Genomic DNA, 21,628 nt, shown 5'->3' on the forward strand with positions numbered 1-21,628 from the left:
AAATACTTTTTCATACTCACTAAGGTTGCTACAGTACTTATGCATTATTTTATCAATGCAATTCCTATTGCAGCTCTCTCTCTCTCTAGTATCAGGTTTATGCACAAAATGGAGTATATACAGGTAAAATAAATGGGACTAATGCATCAATGCACGACTTGTGAGAGGTTTGGAGCTGCTTTAAATTTGCTTCTAAGCCCTAATACATCTCTAGAGTAGACAAACCTTTCCCCTCAGCTAATCAACCGCTGTCACTTCATCGTCATGTGACCAGGATCCTTCATCGTCATGTGACCAGGATCCCGTTTACAGACACGCTTTAACACAAACATCTGCACCAAGTCAACATTTCAGAAATTCTTTTTAATGGAAAATGTAAAACTCCTTTCAACTTCAATGTACAAAGCATGTGTAACACTTGCACTTTTAACAAATTAAAGCAAGCCAATGTTTTTAAAAAAATACATCATTGAATGTATATATGTATATATTTACATAGCATATTAAGTTTAATATTTAGCTTCAAAAGTTCACATAAATTTTTACCAAAATGAGACAACTTGTTTCAAATAAATTACATCTTTTTTTTTTTTTTTGTAAATGTTTAATTATACATTGAGTAAGCTTCAACAAAGTATTGAAGAGTCTGTCTTTAATACCATGTTATATTTTAATATGATACAAAGTTTACAATTATTTGGCAGTAATCTTTAAGATTATGTCATGAATGCTCCCAAAAAATGCAGGCAATAGCTGGTGATTTGTGTTTTTTTTTTTACCCTCACAGTTACTGTCTCAATGTAGTGAAAAATATCCATTATCTTAGCAAACTATACAAGTCACATTTACATTTGATCAACAATATAGCGTAGAACTTTGAATTTTGTTTTTCTTTCTTTTTTTCTATTTTTTCTCAAAAAAATAAATACATTTAAATTTGACATTTTTCACAAATTTGTAATATACACTATAATACAGTGTAGCACGCTTTGATGCTTTCAAATGCTAAACCCACAAAAAAAAAAAAAAAAAAAGCTGGGTGGATGTGCAACATATTGCAAGACTCCGCCAGCACTGCAGGGGTTAATCACAGGAGCTGTGATAGTTAACGTTCTACTGGTGCGGTGTCAGTTAACACCTAAATACTGGGAGCAGGATTTATTGGCACTGATGTCCTTGCAATGTTTTGTTTAATGTTTTGTGTTGAAATTTCTTTTAACTGTCCTCCATATCGTCCATTTCTTCCTCGTGAATCTTCAGTGCTCTCACCATCTCTTTCACAGAATGATATAAGATGTTTTTAACCTATTCCATCAAAGGAAAAAAAATATACAAACAAAAAAATTAGGGAAGTAACATATCTCTAACTTTAAATACAATTATATACACATAATCTTGTGTTAGCAGCTTTACGCCATTAGGATGCCGTCCTAACAGTGCTGGGCTTTAGACGGCATTGAACGTCCTACCATATAGGTCCTGCAGCTATCCCCATAGATGTAGGAATCAGACTGGGGGGCCGTGCCTAGCAGCTTAGGGAGTCCCCCGTGATCTGATCCCGGCCTTGAAATCACATGATCCGCATAGACGGTCGTGTGATTTTATTTTTACAAAGAGTGAAAAAAGTTCTGATGTGAACACAATTATTCTGTCATGAAGGGGTTAAAGGGCCAGTAAACACCCTGTAATTACAAGACATTTTTGTTGTGTTGCTATAGAACAACATAGCAGTCAAGTCTTAACATTTTTAAAACGCATTAACATCCTTTTTAATAGCAAAACTCCAACCACTATTTGCCTTATTTGGAGGAACCAATCTGGGCTTTAGCCTGCAGACAACAAGGCTAGCTACAGTCATAAAGTTAGTATAGAATGCAGTGCATTACAGTTGTTATCAGTTTTAAACAATTAATAAAAGATATCAAGCAGGGTTAGCATTGAGAAGTCGTCACGGTGCTTTTCCTGTTCTGAGAAGTAGAAATTGCTCAATTTTTAGAGCCAAATTACATAAAAAGGAGGCAAAATAAATAATAAAATTATAATGCAATGGTGTTTCATTATGCATAACTAAACATTTGATATAAAAATCTCAAGCAGTTTATTATCCCTTTAAAGGAACAGCCTCGTGTAAAATGTTTTTGCCTTTTAATAACGGCCACCTATACTAAAAAGTCAATGCTGCAGCTATGTAAACAAGAGAAATCTGCAGAAATCAACCTCCCAGTGGGCGGTGCTAGAGATCAGTCCACTTGAAAGATTGTTCCTGCAGCTGCTTTGAATACAAATAAATTAGCTGCTTGTCTGAGTACATTTCCCCTTTAATACTGGATTAAATCTATTTAAAGGTCATACAATCTATTACATAAATTGACCTATTTGGCCTTTGTAGCACATTATGATGTCCATGGCACTAGAGTGCAAAGGCAACTCAGAAATTAGCCCTGTCGCACGGATGTGAGCCCTGGCATTGCCTCCCATTTTATAGGGCGCTTCAAGGCCTGACGTCACTTGCATCAAGCTATGCATTATGGGGAATAAAAGTAATTGCAGTTTCCATGTGTGTATGAGAACTACAATTCCTACCATCAGGTAACTGATTCAAAGCTTGATACCTGCAACTTCACGGTGCTGTACGGGCATCACACGGCACTCAAGGTAACTCCATATTGAGGGGTTAAACACATATTAAAACCATTTTATTATTGCTCTATTGCTTGCATAAAACACATTAGAACCTGTTCTTTTTTGGACTTTTATTTTCTTTTAAGTTACATTAATAAAAATGTTAGGCTTGGGCAGAATTTTGTTATTTGGTAATTTCTGGCTCTGGATTTATTCGTCTAATGGTGCAACACACAAATATTAGGCTTTGCAAATATATTTTTGGGTGATGCACTATTACATAAGCAAATCTGGCGCCAAAAATAACAGCATTCCACTGACTGCTGCTAAATTTTGCATACGTTTAGTAAACAAATACCGAATATTACAATTCTGCCCATGCCTAAAAAATATATTCTCAAATATTTCGAAACATATTTTATTTTGAAAAATAATTAGTGGCAAACATCATTGCCCCTTTTCTATGCCTACAGGCAGAATGCTCATTTTTACAGTGACCTTGTTCTTTGGCACAGTCTGCAGCAAAGCCTCTTACCTGCAATTTATCATCATAATTGATTTCATCTTTAGACAGCCTCAACTCTTGTGTTAAATGAAATGAGTGAACAAGATGTTCCGGGGACACAAAGTCTTGAGTCACTTGGATGCAGCTGTGAAAATTTTGAACCTATCAAAAAAAAAAAAAAAAGCAGAAGTGTATGAAACACAATTCATCTGTATATGAACACTGCGGATAAAGAATAGATCACAAGATGGTATTTACAGAACACTTTTTTTCTATTAGTTTATACGTTAAAAATGCAGTAGTTTGAATTACTTATGTACACTTTGACAATTAATAATTAAGCTAATAGCAAATTCAGAAATTTAAATATATATACATACACAAATACACACATTTATATTATGTGTATACATATATATGTGTGTAGATATATATATAAATATATATATAAATATCAAAATAAATATATATACACACACACAGTATCTCACAAAAGTGAGTACACCCCTCACATGTTTGTAAATATTTTATTATATCTTTTCATGTGACAACACTGAAGAAATGACACTTTGCTACAATGTAAAGTAGTCAGTGTATAGCCTGTATAACGGTGTATATTTGCTGTCCCCTCAAAATAACTCAACACACAGCCATTAATGTCTAACCGTTGGCAACAAAAGTGAGTACACCCCTAAGTGGAAATGTCAAATTGGGCCCAATTAGCCATTTTCTCTCCCCGGTGTCATGTGACTCGTTAGTGTTACAAGGTCTCAGGTGTGAATGGGGAGCAGATGTGTTAAATTTGGTGTTATCGCTCTCACACTCTCTCATACTGGTCACTGGAGGTTCAACATGGCACCTGTTGACAGCAAAGTGTCATCATATGAAAAGATATAATAAAATTACAAAAATGTGAGGGGTGTACTCACTTTTGTGACATACTGTATATACTGTATGTAAAATACACACACATAATATAAACTTTACATGAAATGCTACAAATGTAACATATGTCTTGTTTAGTTTTTACTGTCAATCAGCAAACACCAACTAACTGAGATTGTGATATTTTGTGAACTATAAACTTATCTCCTGATTTGTTTATACAAATATGAACTGTTGCATTGTGGTTGTTACCTGATAAATTGCTCCTGCTGGCAATATAATCGCGTCACCAAGGAATTGGACAATAGCGTAGCTTTTCACTCCATAATCGTCTAGAAGACTTTGTCGGAGTTTCTTACTTAGGTACCAGTTCTGGTCTCGTATTGGGTCATGGTCTGGAAGGATTTCTAAGCACTGCTCCTTTGCTGCCTGAAAGAAAAGGATTTTTTTTTAATATTAGTCACTCAAACTATACAAATAAAATTAAAATATACAAGTGAAAAAGCTAAGGAACCATGGCTTTTCAAATAATCTAACAGCTAAATCACTAAATTCCTAACAAGCCAGATTTTGAGTATTTCTGAACTAGTACGCAGGTGAAATAAGCTGATTATTAAACAGTTATTGTACCTGCTCTCATCCAAGGTAATCCTAAAAAACTGGCCTGTTAGGGAGGACAGGTTTGAAAACCAGTGATCTAGATCTACCAAAGCCAATTAAGGCTTCACAAAATACTACTACTGTGCTTGATATAGATTGAATAATGCTTCCATAAGTGTACTCAGTAACAGCATCAATAACAGCACCTGCTATACGTCTAAGTTCCATAAAAGGTGACATTTACACACGTGCTGGTTTCTCACTAGAATTTAATATATCACTACTATAACACAGTTTAATTTATCAGTGGTTAAGCTAAAAAGGTGCCTAGGAAAGAAAAAAAAACCCAGAAAACTAAATGTTAAACAGAATATCTGCTTTTCTTTTTGTAAATAAAAGAAGATAAAAAGAACGAAAGAAGACATTTCACAAATGTGGACGGCAAACTAATGGAAACGACCACTTTAAATGATTTTAAATAATTTACTTTGTATTTAGATCTTTTGCAATACAGTTAATATCTGATGCACATATTAAAAAATAACTTTAAAAGGGACAGTCTACTCCAAAATTGCATAACCCACACTTATATTAATACACTTTTTACCTCTGTGATTACTTTGTATCTAAGCCTCGGCAGAGTGCCCCCTTATCTCAGTGCTTTTTTTTTTTTATTTTTATTCAAACTTGATTTTTAACCAATTAGTGCTGACTCATAAATAACTCCACAGGAGTGAGCACAACATGGTACACATGAACTAGCACTGTCTTACTGTAAAAAAAAATGCACTGAGATAAGAGGAAGTATCTAGTGGCTTAGAGACAGGCAGAAATGCAGGGGTTTAACAGTCATAACGTATATTAATATAACAATGTTGGTTGTGCAAAGATGGGGAATGGGTAGTATAAGTGTTATCTATCTGTTAAACTATAAAATTTTGGAGTAGATTGCCTCTTTAATATCCATTTAACTATAGATAGGCTCACAAAATGTGTAAGTGACTTTCTTCAGGGAGCAGCAGATGGAAACCACATGTCCAGTAGCAGATTAGAACAAGACAGACCGATTCCTTGGCTCAATAAAACAATTATATTCAAAACAATGCATTGGATTGCAAGCCAGGAATATGCCAGCACTGTAAAATATCCTCTCTGGCCCTCACAATAATTCTAATTTAGTCCCTCGTATAAGAGGCCTAATCTATAGGACATCCTTGGCATTATGTCAAATGCTAATAAATATGTTAGATTATTGTGGAACAGAGAAAAGTATCACAAAGGCAGATGTTTTGTTAAAGAAACAGTAACTTGTTCATCACAAATTGGCACCGAGTACCACAGAGACACAAGGACATAAAATTAAAGGGACAAACGGTTCCTACTAAATCTGACTGGTCTACTCAGGTCACGGATTTGCATCAATTGGAACGCTACCACTATATGCAGGTAACGAACTGCAGTGGTTTAAGGCTATGGCAGGCATCCAGTGTGCACACTCTGCTTAGTTATGGTTACTCTACCCTGTTTTAAAGGGACACTAAACCCAATTTTTTTCTTTCGGGATTCAGATAGAGCATGACATTTTAAGCAATTTTCTAATTTACTCCTATTATCAAATTTTCTTTATTCTCTTGCTATCTTTATTTGAAATGCAAGAATGTAAGTTTAGATGACGGCCCATTTTCGGTGAACAACCTGGGTTGTCCTTGCTGATTGGTGAATAAATTCATCCAGCAATGAAAAACTGCTGTCCAGAGTTCTGAATAAAAAAAAAAGCTTAGATGCTTTCTTTGTCAAATAAAGATAGCACGAGAACGAAGAAAAATTGATAATAGGAGTAAATTAGAAAGTTGCTTAAAATTGCATGCTCTATCTGAGTCACAAAAGAAAAAAAAATAGGTTCAGTGTCCCTTTAAATCCTGCAGAGAGATAAAAAAAAACATCTACCAAAAATGCTTGTGAGTTATGAGCAGGACATGGCCGGTGAGTAGTAGATATAAAGAGACATAAAACCCATTTTTTTTTATAATTCAGAAAGAAATTGCAATTTTAAACAACTTTCCAATTTACTTCTTTTATTTAATGAGATTCCTTCTCGTGTTATCCTTTGCTGAAAGGTTTATCTAGGTAAGCTCAGTAGCAGCAAAGAACCTAGGTTCTAGCTGCTGATTGGTAGCTGCATATATATACCGATTGTCAGTGGCTCACCCATGTCTTCAGTTAGAAACCAGCAGTGCATTGCTTCTCCTTCAACAAATGATACCAAGAGAATGAAACAAATTAAATAATAGAAGTCAACTGGAAAGTGTTTTAAAATTGTATGTTCTATCTAAATCATGAAAGAAAAGTTTTGGGTTTCATGTCCCTTTAAGCCACTCCTGATTGGCTCGCCAGCTGTGCCAAATTCAGGTGCAAAGTGCTGTGTCTGGGCGTGTTACTTTTATTTTGCAACCCTACCTGCCGCAAAGGGTTAAAGGGATATGAAACCTAAACATCATCTTTTGTGATTCAAACAGAATATACAATTTAATTAAAAGAAAGTTTCCGATTTTCTTTTATTATGTAATTTGCTTTGTTCACCATGATATTCTGTATTGAAGAGATACCTAGGTAGGCATCTGGTGCACTACATTGCAGGAAACAGTGCTGCCATTTAGTGCTCTTGCAAATGGGTAACATTCTTGCAAAACCGCTGCCATATAGTGCTCCACAAATGCGCCGGCTCCTAAGCATTACGTCCCTGCTTTTCAACAAAAGATACTAAGAACAAAGAAAAAATTGATCATAGAAGTAAATTAGAAAGTTGTTTAAAATTGCATGCCCTATCTGAATCAAGAAAGAAGAAATTGGGGTTTGGTGTCCCTTTAAACATACAGGTAAAGTCCCAGTGCAGAACAATTCAGCTATCCGTTGGGTTGTGCAACGACTGCTCCTGATTGGCTGACCAGTTATGTCCTGCTTGGAAACTGCAAACACTTATTAAAAGTGATATGTAACTCAAATTTTTTCTTTCATGATTCAGATAGAGAATCCAATTTTTGAAAAAGATTTAAATTGACTTCTATGATCAAATTTGCTTTGTTCTCGTGTTATTCTTTGTTGGAGATCTCTAGATAAGTAGTGCGCATATCTGATGCACTGCATGAAAGGAAATAGTGCTGCCATCGCTTGCTAACGTATAACATTGTAGCAACACTGCTGCAAACACATGCACACCCCTGAACGGGCCTTCCAGATTTTCAACAAAGGATGTCAAGAAAACAAAGAACATTTAATAGAAGTACATTGGAAAGTTGTTTTAAATTTATATGTTCCATCTAAATAATGAAAGAAAAAAATGTGGGTTTCGTGTCCCTTTAAACTCCAGTCACTAATGCAAATTTTGCATTGAAAACAGATCGCTACCAACATATCAAGGGAGACGATAACTCATCTTCCATATAGAACATACAGCAAAAACAGCTGCATCTAGATGAGAATACTATTTAGTCACTCACTTCTGCTTCCCTTTTAGCAAATCAAAACATCTTTCTGTAGGATTTTTTTTTACTTATTTGGCTAATGTGGTACAAACTATAAGGAAGTGACTTGATGATTATGCATTACCACAACACTTTCATCTTGAGTATACAAGGGGTCATTTCCCAGACTGCAGGATACTATTCTTCATATTACTTTTAAAACAGCATGTTAGTTAATAAAATATATATATATATATAGATAGATAGATAGATAGATAGAGAGCAACAGAGAGAGAGAGAGAGAGAGAGAGAGAAACAGACAGAGAGAGAGAAGAAAAAGATAGAGAGGAGAGAGAAGAGAAAGAGATACAGAAAGAGAGAGAGAAGAAAAAGATAGAGAGAGAAGAGAAAGAGAGAGAGAGAGTGAGAAAAAAAGAAGAGAAAGAGAGAGAAAGAGAGACATTTTATTCAAACGGGTTGGGCTCTTTCCTCTTGGAAAGCTTATTTATGCTGCTGTCTCTTGTTTGCATAACTTTTCTAATTAAAATACAGCAGTATTCATCATTTTTCCGTATAGGAGGTGTTATCAAAAGACAAAACTTTTTTTAATGGAAAAATAAAGGTAAGGGACATATTTGTAAACAATTTCATACACTCCAACAAAAAACAGAATTTATGTTTACCTGATAAATTACTTTCTCCAACGGTGTGTCCGGTCCACGGCGTCATCCTTACTTGTGGGATATTCTCTTCCCCAACAGGAAATGGCAAAGAGCCCAGCAAAGCTGGTCACATGATCCCTCCTAGGCTCCGCCTTCCCCAGTCATTCGACCGACGTAAAGGAGGAATATTTGCATAGGAGAAATCATATGATACCGTGGTGACTGTAGTTAAAGAAAATAAATTATCAGACCTGATTAAAAAACCAGGGCGGGCCGTGGACCGGACACACCGTTGGAGAAAGTAATTTATCAGGTAAACATAAATTCTGTTTTCTCCAACATAGGTGTGTCCGGTCCACGGCGTCATCCTTACTTGTGGGAACCAATACCAAAGCTTTAGGACACGGATGAAGGGAGGGAGCAAATCAGGTCACCTAGATGGAAGGCACCACGGCTTGCAAAACCTTTCTCCCAAAAATAGCCTCAGAAGAAGCAAAAGTATCAAATTTGTAAAATTTAGTAAAAGTGTGCAGTGACGACCAAGTCGCTTCCTTACCCAAAAAACTCTAAGCCATCTCCGTGGAGATGTTGCCTGTACAACGGCAAAGAGAATGACTGGGGAAGGCGGAGCCTAGGAGGGATCATGTGACCAGCTTTGCTGGGCTCTTTGCCATTTCCTGTTGGGGAAGAGAATATCCCACAAGTAAGGATGACGCCGTGGACCGGACACACCTATGTTGGAGAAAGGGGAGACATTTTACAGAACTATGTCCCATTTAAAGTCATTTGATATATGTATAGTACAAGTCATTTGATATATGTATAGTACAAGTCATTTGATATATGTATAGTACAAGTCATTTGATATATGTATAGTACAAGTCATTTGATATATGTATAGTACAAGTCATTTGATATATGTATAGTACAAGTCATTTGATATATGTATAGTACAAGTCATTTGATATATGTATAGTACAAGTCATTTGATATATGTATAGTACAAGTCATTTGATATATGTATAGTACAAGTCATTTGATATATGTATAGTACAAGTCATTTGATATATGTATAGTACAAGTCATTTGATATATGTATAGTACAAGTCATTTGATATATGTATAGTACAAGTCATTTGATATATGTATAGTACAAGTCATTTGATAAATGTATAGTACAAGTCATTTGATATATGTATAGTACAAGTCATTTGATATATGTATAGTACAAGTCATTTGATATATGTATAGTACAAGTCATTTGATATATGTGTAGTACAAGTCATTTGATATATGTGTAGTACAAGTCATTTGATATATGTATAGTACAAGTCATTTGATATATGTGTAGTACAAGTCATTTAAAGCTGATTTGCAAATTAAGCTAATAATCTACTTGAAAACACACTGGGGAGTATTACACTCAACTGTAGCCAAATAAGGTTAACTGTAAATGTGTTTGTGAATTGCTCTTATTCATTATGTTCTATGTAGGGCTTCAACTAATGATTATTTTCATAATCGATTAATCGACCAATCGGATAAAAAAAAATCTAATTTTTTCCTATGTTTAAATGAAATCCACATACTTACTGAGTGTTACAAATATAAACTTCAGACTAAAACTTTACATTAACACAACTGTTTGTCCAATTTTTAAGCAGCAGAACAAATTTTTAAAACTGAGCAAAACAAAAGTTTGAAAAGAGGTAGACTATCACTATTTATCACATTTTGTTATTCATTCTTTCACAAACTTTGCATTGAAATGCAAAAATGTCAAAATGACCACATGTTCCTGGCTGAGACTGGCTCTCTTTTTGCAAGCTATATTGCCTGCAGCAAAGAAAAGGTGCTCAGATGGTGTTGAGGTGCCTGAGATGCATAAGTAGGGTTTTGCCAATTTCGGCAAGGTGGGATATTTATCATTGTTAGCTCTTTACCAATGCAAGGGGCCTCTTAAAGTGAGCCTGGACTTCATTCTAACATAAAAAATATATTTATCTATATGCAATGGTAAATAACCAGCTATAAGGTTATGGAAAAATATCTAGTCCGCAGTTAAAATAACAGATATATACTTATACAGGTTGAATTTGGTACATATTACAATTAAAAATATAAAAAAACTATTAAAAAAAGTCAAAAGTGCTAAGGTACTGTATATCAATAACAGGACAACGCCTAACACGTTTACAGTACATACAATCAGCAAGCGATCCGCTAATAATTTTTCAAACAGATAATAGTGCACATCAATTCAAATAACTCCCATCAAATTAGGGCTAGGTGTAAATAACAAGCTCGGCACTATATCATGCAAAGCATAGAGGCAAATCACCTGATTTAATATAAATAACCCAAATGATGACTCCTATTATATCTGGGTTGCACATAAACAAGGGTTGTTGTAAACTTATACTGTCCTGAAAAAGTGAAAAGTAAACGTCTGCAGACGTCCTTTAGGCTAAGGGCATAACCATAAAACCCAATACCATGTGCAGGAGCTCATTGGAGTGAAGCACCTGGTGCTGTGCACAGACCAATTAATCGATTATGAGATACGTTGACAACTATTTTAATAATCGATTATTATCGATTATATCGATTAGTTGTTGCAGTTCTAGTTCTATGCAACTGATGCGGGCAACTTGCAGCAATCACAGGGTACATAATTTGATTTTCAGCCTCATGAAGTGTGGGAAAGACACCGTTTTACAGCAAAAGCAAGTAAAATAGATTCTAGCAGTTTATCAAATGGATACAATGGTTAAAATTAGGGTTGCACCGATACCATTTTTTTATGACTGAGTACAAGTACCGATACTTGTTTTCAAATACTCGCCGATACCAATTACCGATACCTTTTTTTTATGTCATGTGACAGTTTACCAAGCACAATACAGACTAATTATTTAAGATTCCTTCTTTATAATTATAAAGGACTGTAATTCAAAAGACATTATGAAATAATAAAAAAGTTCACTGAACATGTTTATAAATAAAAAATATTACAATAAAATATTAAATTTAAAGGGGTGGTACAATTGGGTTGTAGGGCTGTTATATAACATCAATCTGACATTTGTATGGAGGTTCGACTCTAAGCTGAACAGTCTTTCACTTTCCACACTACTGCATGGGGCAGAAAGCTATTTTTGGCCCATTTTAGCCAGAGCTGGAAATCTGTTTATTAACTGCCCAGTACTTCAGGGGTTTGTCTGAACGAGGTACAGTGATCTCTCCTACAATAATACAAATAACAGCAATTTGTACTGGCAGAACAGTAGTAAACAATTTTTAGTTTAGTCTCCACTCCAGTTTAAAATGAAATGTGAACATGCAGTTTGAAAAAACGCCACAAGACAGCATATGGGTAGGAAGTGGAGGTATCGGTTTAAGTATTGGTGCATTTGCACGAGTACAAGTACTCATGCAAATACTTGGTATCGGTATCGGTACCGATACTAGTATCGGTATCGGTGCAACCCTAGTTAAAATAATCAGGCAGGGGTTTGAATGTTGCCGCACAGGGCACTTGCAGCATACGCGTGTATGCCACTGAGTTGGTAACAACTTTCAACTAGAAGCATTTTTCAGTTAAAACATTTTTTTACTTTGGTTATCAAATTTGCTTTGTTCTCTTGGTGTCTTTTATTGAATAGTAAAACTAGGTAGGCTCATAAGAGCTCAGGAGTGTGCACGTCTTTAGTATTCTATGGCAGCAGTGTTTTGCAACATTGTAGAACTAAGCTACAAATAATTTTAATGGCATGATCTATCTGAATCATAAGTTTAATTTTGACTTTACTGTCCCTTTAAATAGCACTCATGCACTTTTCAGTAATGACTATTTAAATGGTAATAAAGCAAAACCTAGACTTTGTATTTTTACTTCCTATTTACAGGAATGTCACCTAGCATGCACTCTTTTTCATTTACGTGCATCACCTATAAGCTTATTTTGCTATATGTTCAAGTAGTTTGTGACCTCATCTTTATTACTCTCTGCCAAAGAAGTTATACCTGCTGTTTGCACCTTGTAAATCAACACAAGGCAACTGGCAGTGCCTCGAACAGGGAGATGTGCGGAGGTCATTATGCTAATTATGTCAACAATTTGTTACAAAGTGTAAGTTAAAAATAAACTTCCAAGATAAAAAAGAACAGTAAATTGACAATTATTCTCTATAAGGCCGTAGTATGGGACAGCGCACAATGTCAGGAATTGATTACTTAGGCAAGTTTTGCCTATATTTATTTCACCAGGTCAGTGTGTGTATGCCGCACCAGTGACGTTTTGGTAATACGCTCATGCATGCATTGTGTGAGAGTGTTATACGGCAACCTGATTATAACAACTATTAAACCCATTCATAAAGTGTTAAATTAAAGTAAACAATAAAATGCACATTCAAAAGTTGTATTCCTTCTTTTCCTGTAATTTACCTCAAACTCTGCTTTTTCCACTCCCTACAATGGCAATGATGTTCAGACTGTGTATATTAGTATGCTGCAGTTTCTTGACCCTGCTTCATGCTACACGATTGGTTAGATCTAACTGCGCGCAGACTACACATACTCTACCAGGAAATACCAACCACAATTTTTTAAATCTTTTTATTTTTTATTTTATTGTTATCATGGCATTACTCTGCAATTTGATAAGCTATATTAATGTAACCTATTAAAGGGGCAGTATACACCAATTTTAATTTAACTGCATGTAACAGACACTACTATAAAGAATATGCACAGATACGGATATAAAAATCCAGTGTAAAACCTTTTAAAAATGTACTTAGAAGCTCCCAGTTTAGCATTGTTAATGAAATTAAAGGGACACTGAACCCAAATTTTTCTTTCATGATTCAGATAGAGCATGCAAATTTAAGCAACTTTCTAATTTACTCCTATTATCAATTTTTCTTCTTTCTCTTGCTATCTTTATTTGAAAAAGAAGGCATCTAAGCTAAGGAGCCAGACAATTTTTGGTTCAGCACCATGGACAGCACTTGTTTATTGGTGGGTGAATTTATCCACCAATCAGCAAGAACAACCCAGGATGTTCACCAAAAATGGGCCGGCATTTAGACTTACATTCTTGCTTTTTAAATAAAGATACCAAGAGAATGAAGAACATTTGATAATAGGAGTAAATTAGAAAGTTGCTTAAAATGGCATTCTCTATCGGAATCATGAAAGATATAATGTGGGTTCAGTGTCCCTTTAAGCTGGGACACCCACTGAAAGGGGCTGATAGCAGAACCTCCCCAGCATATGAAAAGACCCATTACATAAACAGAAGCAGTATGAAGTCTGTATACATCAGTATACATCAAACTTTGGAGCTTGGTTAGGAGTCTGAAAATCAGCACAATGTTATTTAAAAATAAGCAAAACTATACATTGTTACAAAAAAACACCCAGATGGGCTATATAAATGGATCATCTACAAAACATTTGAGCAAAGTTCAGTGTACAATGTTCCTTTAAAGGGACACTGAACCCAATTTTTTTTTCTTTTGTGATTCAGATAGAGCATGACATTTTAAGTAACTTTCCAATTTACTCCTATTATTAAATTTTCTTTATTCTCTTGGTATCTTTATTTGAAATGCAAGAATGTAAGTTTAGATGCTGGCCCATTTTTGGTGAACAACCTGGGTTGTCCTTGCTGATTGATGGATAAATTCATCCACCAATAAAAAAGTGGTGTCCAGATGTTCTGAACCAAAAAAATAGCTTAGATGCCTTCTTTTTCAAATCAATATAGGCAAAGAACGAAGAAAAAATGATAATAGGAGTAAATTAGGAAGTTGCTTAAAATTGCATGCTCTATCTGAATCATAAAATAAAAAATTTGGGTTCACTGTCCCTTTAATCTTCCCTGCACATAGATAAAATTAGAATGACTGCCAAATCCTAATCATCAATTTAGTCACATCTACATTTTGCCCTACCACATTTAGTTTTTTTTTTATTGTATCACTTCATTATGATTTAATGCAATTAAAATTGCAAGACAAATCTAAAACTAGAATATTATATGTGGTTGAAAAATTGAAATTTTTTTTAACATTAAAAATATTTATGCCTTACCTTATGCAAAAACTCCCTTATTTTGTCTGCATCTTTCGTCTCATATACATGCCATAAAGCACCAGGCATTTCGCAGGAGTCTTTCAACCTTTTTCGTAAACTGTCGTCCAAATCCTCCTCCTCAAATTTCTTTAACACACCTGATAGAAAAAGCTCATCATATTTAATGGAAATACAACAATTCTAAGTTGCACACAAGAGTCAAAATTAAACTTTGGGTTTAAAGGGACAGTCAACGCAAAAAATGTTATTGTTTAAAAAGATAGATAATCCCTTTATTACCCATTCCCTAGTTTTGCACAGAAACCAAGGGTTATATTCATATACTTTTTACCTCTGTGATTACCTTGTACCTAAGCCTCTGCAGACACCCCCCTGATCACATTACTTTATTATTTATTGACTTGCATTTAAGCCAATTAGTGCTGTGTTAGAATCCACGGGTGTGAGCTCAATGTTATCTATATGGTTCACACGAACTAGCAGTCTCCTGTTGTGAAAAGCAAATACATAGCATGTGATCAGGGGGCTGTCTTTAGGGTCTTAGAAACAGACAGAAATTAAGAAGTTTAAAGGTTATAAAGTATATTAATATAACCATGTTTTTTGTGCAAAGCTGGGGAATGGGTAGTAAAGGGATTATCTATCTTTTTAAACAATAACTATTTTTGTGTTGACTGTTCCTTTAAGACTATATGATCTCATAAGTCATATTCCAGAGGAAGCCTTAAAAACCTAATAAAGGGGACAGTATACTGTTAAATAGTTTTCTCCTTAATGTGTTTCCAATAATTTGCTACATTAGCAGCAGAATATAATATATATGATAAATTACACCTTCGGGTTTATTTTGCTTATGAAATAGCTGATTTTGGTGTTTTTTTAAACCTCGATCAATTAAAATGAATTGAGCTTGCAGAGAAATCAGATATGTTTTTTATGACTTTCTATAAACTCAAATGATTCCTTATCTTATGTCTCGCTGTATCCAAAAGCCCAAAACTAATTTTTTTTTTTTACTTATCTCTCCTAACCCCCCCCCCCCCCCCCCCCCCCGCCAAACTGGTAGTGTAATTCTTTGTGCTGGCTATGTTTACACAGATTTTCTATAGCCAATACGTAAATATAGAGACTTTCAATACAGGTAGGGATACCACAGGCAAAAACAGCTATTTCATATGCCAAAATGAAGATAAATGTGCAATTTGTAAACTATTTAATACACTTCAGCAGATAAAATTGAAAACATTTGACAGTACACTGTCCCTTTAAGTGCATGGATATACCGTACCTGCTTTAGAATGGGCTCCATTGCCTTTTACTGCACCAACGTAGACAAGAATGTTTACTAAATCCGAAACTTCAATATGAAGATTAGTAGTTCCAGTGTCTTGGTCCCTGGTGGCAATTACTCCTGCAATTGAATAAAGTACTTTAGTTTCACAACCAACAACAAGAACCTTCTGCAAAAAGCAAATATTGTTAAAATATTATTTTAAACGGACAGAAAATCAACTTTTTTCTCACTCTTTTTTAAGCAGTTTGCCTACTATTGCTTGACCCCTGACATATTTATAAAATTCTGTATTTAAAAATATGTTTGCATTTTTATTTAAATGAATGATGAAAATAAAACCAAATCCCTGCTAACGCTAGTAGTCCTGTAAATTAGATTAAGCCACATCATTTTCCTTACAATAAGTGAAATGTATGCAAATTCATTTTTCATAACTCATTAAAGGGACTTAAACACCTCTTGAAATAAAATGTGCTTTGTCCCACACTCGCTAGCGAGGCCAGAAAGCAAAATTAAAAACCTAGGTTTTCCAAATGCTGCAGAGTACTTTGTCATTTGCTTTTTAAAGGACTATGAAATCCAAACATTTTCTTTTGTGACTTAAAAAAGTTTCCAATTTACTTCCGTTATCAAATTTACTTAGTTCCCATGATATTCTGTTTTGAAGAGATACCTAGGTAGGCATATAGAGCAATGCATTGCAGGCACTAGTGCTGCCATATAGTACTCATGCCAATAGATAATACTCATGTATTATATATATTCCTACTAAGTATGTCCAAGAGTTCACAATATATCCGGATCTACAGTTTGTGATTGGCTGATTGCTGTCAACTGATATAGTGAGCAGGGAAAATGGAAGCAACGTTGAAATTTGTAATTTGAAACTCAGACTTAGTGTCCAGATGGTCTAAAGCTTTATGCTTTGGCGAGAGTATCTAAGAATTCTCGTCTGTACTGTGAGGTCGCTTAAATATTTTTATAAAGGCAAATTTTACCTAGTGAGATGTTTATCTTACTATGCAGGGTACTGTGTGTGAATGAGAGACCCCTAGATTACAAAATAATTCTAAAAAAACAAAACCCCCCCAAAGATTTTGAGTGATTTCTCTCCAAGCCAATGAGTTTATGATTACCAGCTCTTATAGTCATTTTACTATACATTTATCTACTGTATTTAATGGTCGTTAAGTCATGACTGGAAAACACAACCAACCTACCATATGCACTGCACATTCTTGGACCCAAGTCTGGACGAACAAAAAATGATGGCATATGCGATGCGAGGTTGAATTTGCCATCTGGGTTGCAGTATTCTGGCACTGGTAATATTTTAAAGAAATCTTCATGCCTGGCAACACATGGAATATATAGATATATAAAGATATCTAAATTATTTTCAACATTCTAAGTCAGACATGCTCAAACTTGGCCCTCCAGGGGTTTTGGAGCTACATTTCCCATGATGCTTGGCCAGCTGATATGCTGGCTGAGCATCATGGTAAATGTAGTTCCAAAACCTCTGGAGGGCCAAATTTGAGAATGTCTGTTAAGCAATCAAAGGCTGGAATGCAAACATAATAAGCAATGAAAAAGGATAGAAAGGTCTAACTTGTTCTGTGAATTAATACATTTCAATTTTTTAATAAAAGCATTTTTGCAATATTCTTCCATAAGCAGTTTATGCTAAAAGTTATACTGTTTCGGAGCTGTATGCACATATGCTACCTGTGACTAGAGAATTAGGATTTAAATATTCAGGTAGCCCTCAGTTTATGCCGGGGTTAGGTTCCAGAAGGAATGGTTGTAAATCGAAACCGTTGTAAATTGAAACCCAGTTTATAATGTAAGTCAATGGGAAGTGAGGGAGTTAGGTTCCAGGCCCCTCTCAAAATTGTCATAAGTAACACCTAATACATTATTTTTAAAGCTTTGAAATGAAGACTTTAAATGCTAAACAGCATTATAAACATAATAAAATAATCACACAATACAGAATATATAATTAAACTAAGTTAAATGAACAAAAACATTTGCTGAACAGTTCTTTCTATGCATTCCAATCTGGACTGATTTATAGGCAGAAAGATCTTGTTCCTTTGCAAGCTGCTCGATAGCTCACCTGCTGAGTGGTGGGCTAAATGTAGCCATCAATCAGCAAATGCTACCCAGGTTCTTAACCAAAAATGGTTGGGACCTTAAGCTTTCATTCCTGCTTTTCAAATATAGATAGCAAGAGAACAAAACCATTTTTTATAATAGGAGTAAATTAGAAAGTTGCTTAAAATTTTGGTTTTGCGTACCCTTAATTTGTGTCATACAAGCCACTGCTGACTCTCTGAAAAGTTGAGTTGTATGAATGCTCGTGCACAGTGCAATTATATTGCAAAAATGCTTCTATTTAAAACTGAAATAGATTAATGCACATTTTATTTGACATTTATTATAAGTGAATTTAGATAGGCTTAAATAAATTCATTTTATTAGTGAGAAAGGAAAACTGAATAATGATTCGCATTCTCTGAAGTTTCCTACTACTAAAAGAATCATTAGCCGTTAGAGACTGTAAATTTAAAAAAAAGTTAAAGTGAAGGTAAACTTTGATGAACGAAAGCCCGTTTTTTAAAAATACTATTAAAAACAGGGGCACTTTCATTCATCAAAGTTTACAAAGCAGCCGTTTTGATTAAAAAACTTACCTTTGTTTTTTTCACAGCCAGAGCAGCTTCCCCCTGCTGGAAATCCTCTTTTCACACGTTAGCAATGCCTAATCCGGCTTCCTCCAATCACAGAATGGCCTCAGGCAATAACCACCCTGGGGGGAAAGCCCTGATTGGAGGAAGCCAATTTAGTCATTGCTGACGTGTGAAGAGAAGATTTCCAGGAGGAGAAAGCTGCTGTAGCTGCGAAAAGAAAAAAAAGATACGTTTTTAATCAAAATGGCTGCTTTGTAAACTTTGATGAATTTAAGTGCCCCTGTTTTTAATAGTATTTTTATAAAACGGGCTTTCATTCACCATAGTTTACCTTCACTTTAAATTCTTGGAATCTGGCACTTGGTTTGGTTTTAAGATACATAAAAGCTCCTATATTGTTATATTATATTTAATATAAGAGTTCAGTGCACAATGTGCACTATACAGATACTAAAGGAACAGTCTAGTCAAAATTAAACTTTCATGATTCAGATAGAGCATGCAATTTTAAGCAACTTTATCATTTACTCCTATTATCAATTTTTATTTGTTCTTTAGGTATCTTTATTTGAATGTAAGCTTAGGAGCTGGCGCATTTTTGGTTCATCTCCTGGTTAGAACTTGCTGATTGTTGGCTACATTTAGACACCAATCAGAAAATGCTACCCGGGTGCTGAACCAAAAATGGGCCGGCTCCTATGCTTACATTCCTGCTTTTTCAATGAAAGATACATAGAGAACAAAGAAATATTGATAATAGGAGTAAATAAGAAAGTTGCTTAAAATGGCGTTCTATATCTGCAACATGAAAGAAAACATTTGACTAGACTGTCCCTTTAACTGGATTGGTTCATGGCTTGATAACAGCCAATGCAGAGTTGATACTTAAGATTTTCAACATGTAACACAGACATTTTTAAAGGGACATGAAACCCAACATGTTTCTTTCGTGATTCAGATAGATTATACATTTTTAAGCATCTTTCCAATTTACTTCCGTTATTAATTTTGCTTCATTCTTTTGGTATCTTTTTGAAGAAGCATCAATGCACTCCTGGGAGCCAGCTGAACACATTTGTACGCCAATAAAAAGGGGTATACAAGGTCAGCCCCCAATCAGCAGCTAGTTCCAAGCTCCTGAGCCTATCTAGATATGCTTTCAACAAAGGATACCAAGAGAATGAAGTAAATTAGATAATAGAAGAAAATTAGAAAGTTGTTTAAAATTGTATTCTCTATTTGAATCATGAAAGATTTTTTGGGGGGTTTCATGTCCCTTTAACTAAATGTTCTTGTGCTAAATATATCAACATTTTTTTTATTGAGCTTGCAGAGGCTTCTGCCTTTCCACCAATAGAGATGAGGGAATTGTCATTATCAGCAAACAAGCAATAGTTATGAGGAACACAATTGATTTAAATTAATAATATAATGACTACATAGTACAGTAATAGTGCTAGCTAGTAACCGTTACATGACATTAATAAAAACTGCCAGCAGGGGGTGCTTTTCCATTAGTTTAACATGGTCATATGAAAGAGCCATAAATTAATTCAGAGGCCAAATACCAAGAACAAGTAAGCAATGCATAGCAGACACATTAAATATTCTAAAAGCATTTAACTCACTTTGTGAGCAAAATTTTAATTGAATTGCATACCAGGGACATATCTGATGTGGACAATTAGGGACAGATATCTATATCAGCTACTGCACTGATCAAGCAATGTGTGGAATTTTAATATATATATATATATATATATATATATATATATATATATATATATATATATATATATATATATATATTTAAGCTCCTGAAGTCTTGAGTATGTTTTTCAACCTCTAGTGGCACAGTATTTGTTTAAACTTTATATGCATAATTTAACATTTTATGAGGAGGTTGAATTGTGTGTTAAGTCCCTTTTAGGTGGTATGTGCAATATAATAGTAAGCAGAGAATTTATAACTTTTATTTACGCAGTGAGAACTAGTGAATGGGGTTTCCTATTTCCCAAAAGCTGCAAACGTAAAGTGTTTCACATCAGAGTTGAATGTAGCCGTTGCTCTACGTATACAAATACATTAACAAACCCTGATCCAGTGTACTAGACAGTCAAATATAGAGCTCATTCTGTAGATTGGAATTAGAAACCACACCATTTGCCTCGTAGGCAACTACATACTTTGTTAAATGACAACTCCTGCCCTTTTTAAAAGGGACATTCTACTATAAATCTGCTTTAATGTACTCCCAATATATATATATATACATACACACACACACGTTTTGAACTATCAAGTTAGCTCCTTTACCTTTATTTTGTCATTTAAAAAAATATTATTTTGCAGTAGCAAATAAGTTTCCAGCGGGGTATATGTAAGTTCCCGGCGGGGTATATGTAAGTTCCCACGGGAATAGGGCCCTCAATTCCTCCTGTATGTGTTTGTAAATTTTGTCTTGTCTCTTACAAGTTTTATATCATTGTTTTATTTAAATAAATTGTATCCATATGTTGGCACTTCATAAATAAAGTATAATAATAATAATACAATAATACATTTTCCTTTTCAATTGCACTAACTACTGGCCATTGTAGAGAGGTAGATAAGTTAAACAGGCCTTAATGTATAGAAAGAGAAATAGGTATTCTATTTCTGCAGGGTCAGCCCATTTATATGGGCATGTTCTCGAGAAAGACAGACTGATGCTTGAATCAGCAAAAACAGACATAAGCCTGCATATAACTATTGTACATAGACATTATTTAGAGAAATGCATTCAGATTTTCGTTTTA

At 34.7% G+C, this 21,628-nt stretch overlaps 1 protein-coding gene across 3 annotated transcripts in view; it reads right to left on the reverse strand.

Moving 5' to 3' along the window:
• Nucleotides 1-342: 342 nt before the first annotated feature.
• JMJD1C (jumonji domain containing 1C) overlaps nucleotides 343-21,628 on the reverse strand; it is a 551,993-nt gene continuing 530,707 nt past the window's right edge. For all 3 annotated transcript variants that reach the window (XM_053692264.1, XM_053692266.1, XM_053692265.1), the window contains 6 exons: nucleotides 17,355-17,485; nucleotides 16,129-16,251; nucleotides 14,838-14,977; nucleotides 4,265-4,441; nucleotides 3,158-3,289; nucleotides 343-1,305 (listed from right to left, as the gene is read on the reverse strand). In XM_053692264.1, the coding sequence (XP_053548239.1) occupies nucleotides 1,216-1,305; nucleotides 3,158-3,289; nucleotides 4,265-4,441; nucleotides 14,838-14,977; nucleotides 16,129-16,251; nucleotides 17,355-17,485 (793 nt within the window). In that variant the 3' untranslated portion in view covers nucleotides 343-1,215. The remainder of the gene's footprint in view (nucleotides 1,306-3,157; nucleotides 3,290-4,264; nucleotides 4,442-14,837; nucleotides 14,978-16,128; nucleotides 16,252-17,354; nucleotides 17,486-21,628) is intronic.

The sequence above is a fragment of the Bombina bombina genome, chromosome 9 (assembly GCF_027579735.1).
Source record: "Bombina bombina isolate aBomBom1 chromosome 9, aBomBom1.pri, whole genome shotgun sequence".
Classification (NCBI taxonomy): Eukaryota; Metazoa; Chordata; class Amphibia; order Anura; family Bombinatoridae; genus Bombina; species Bombina bombina.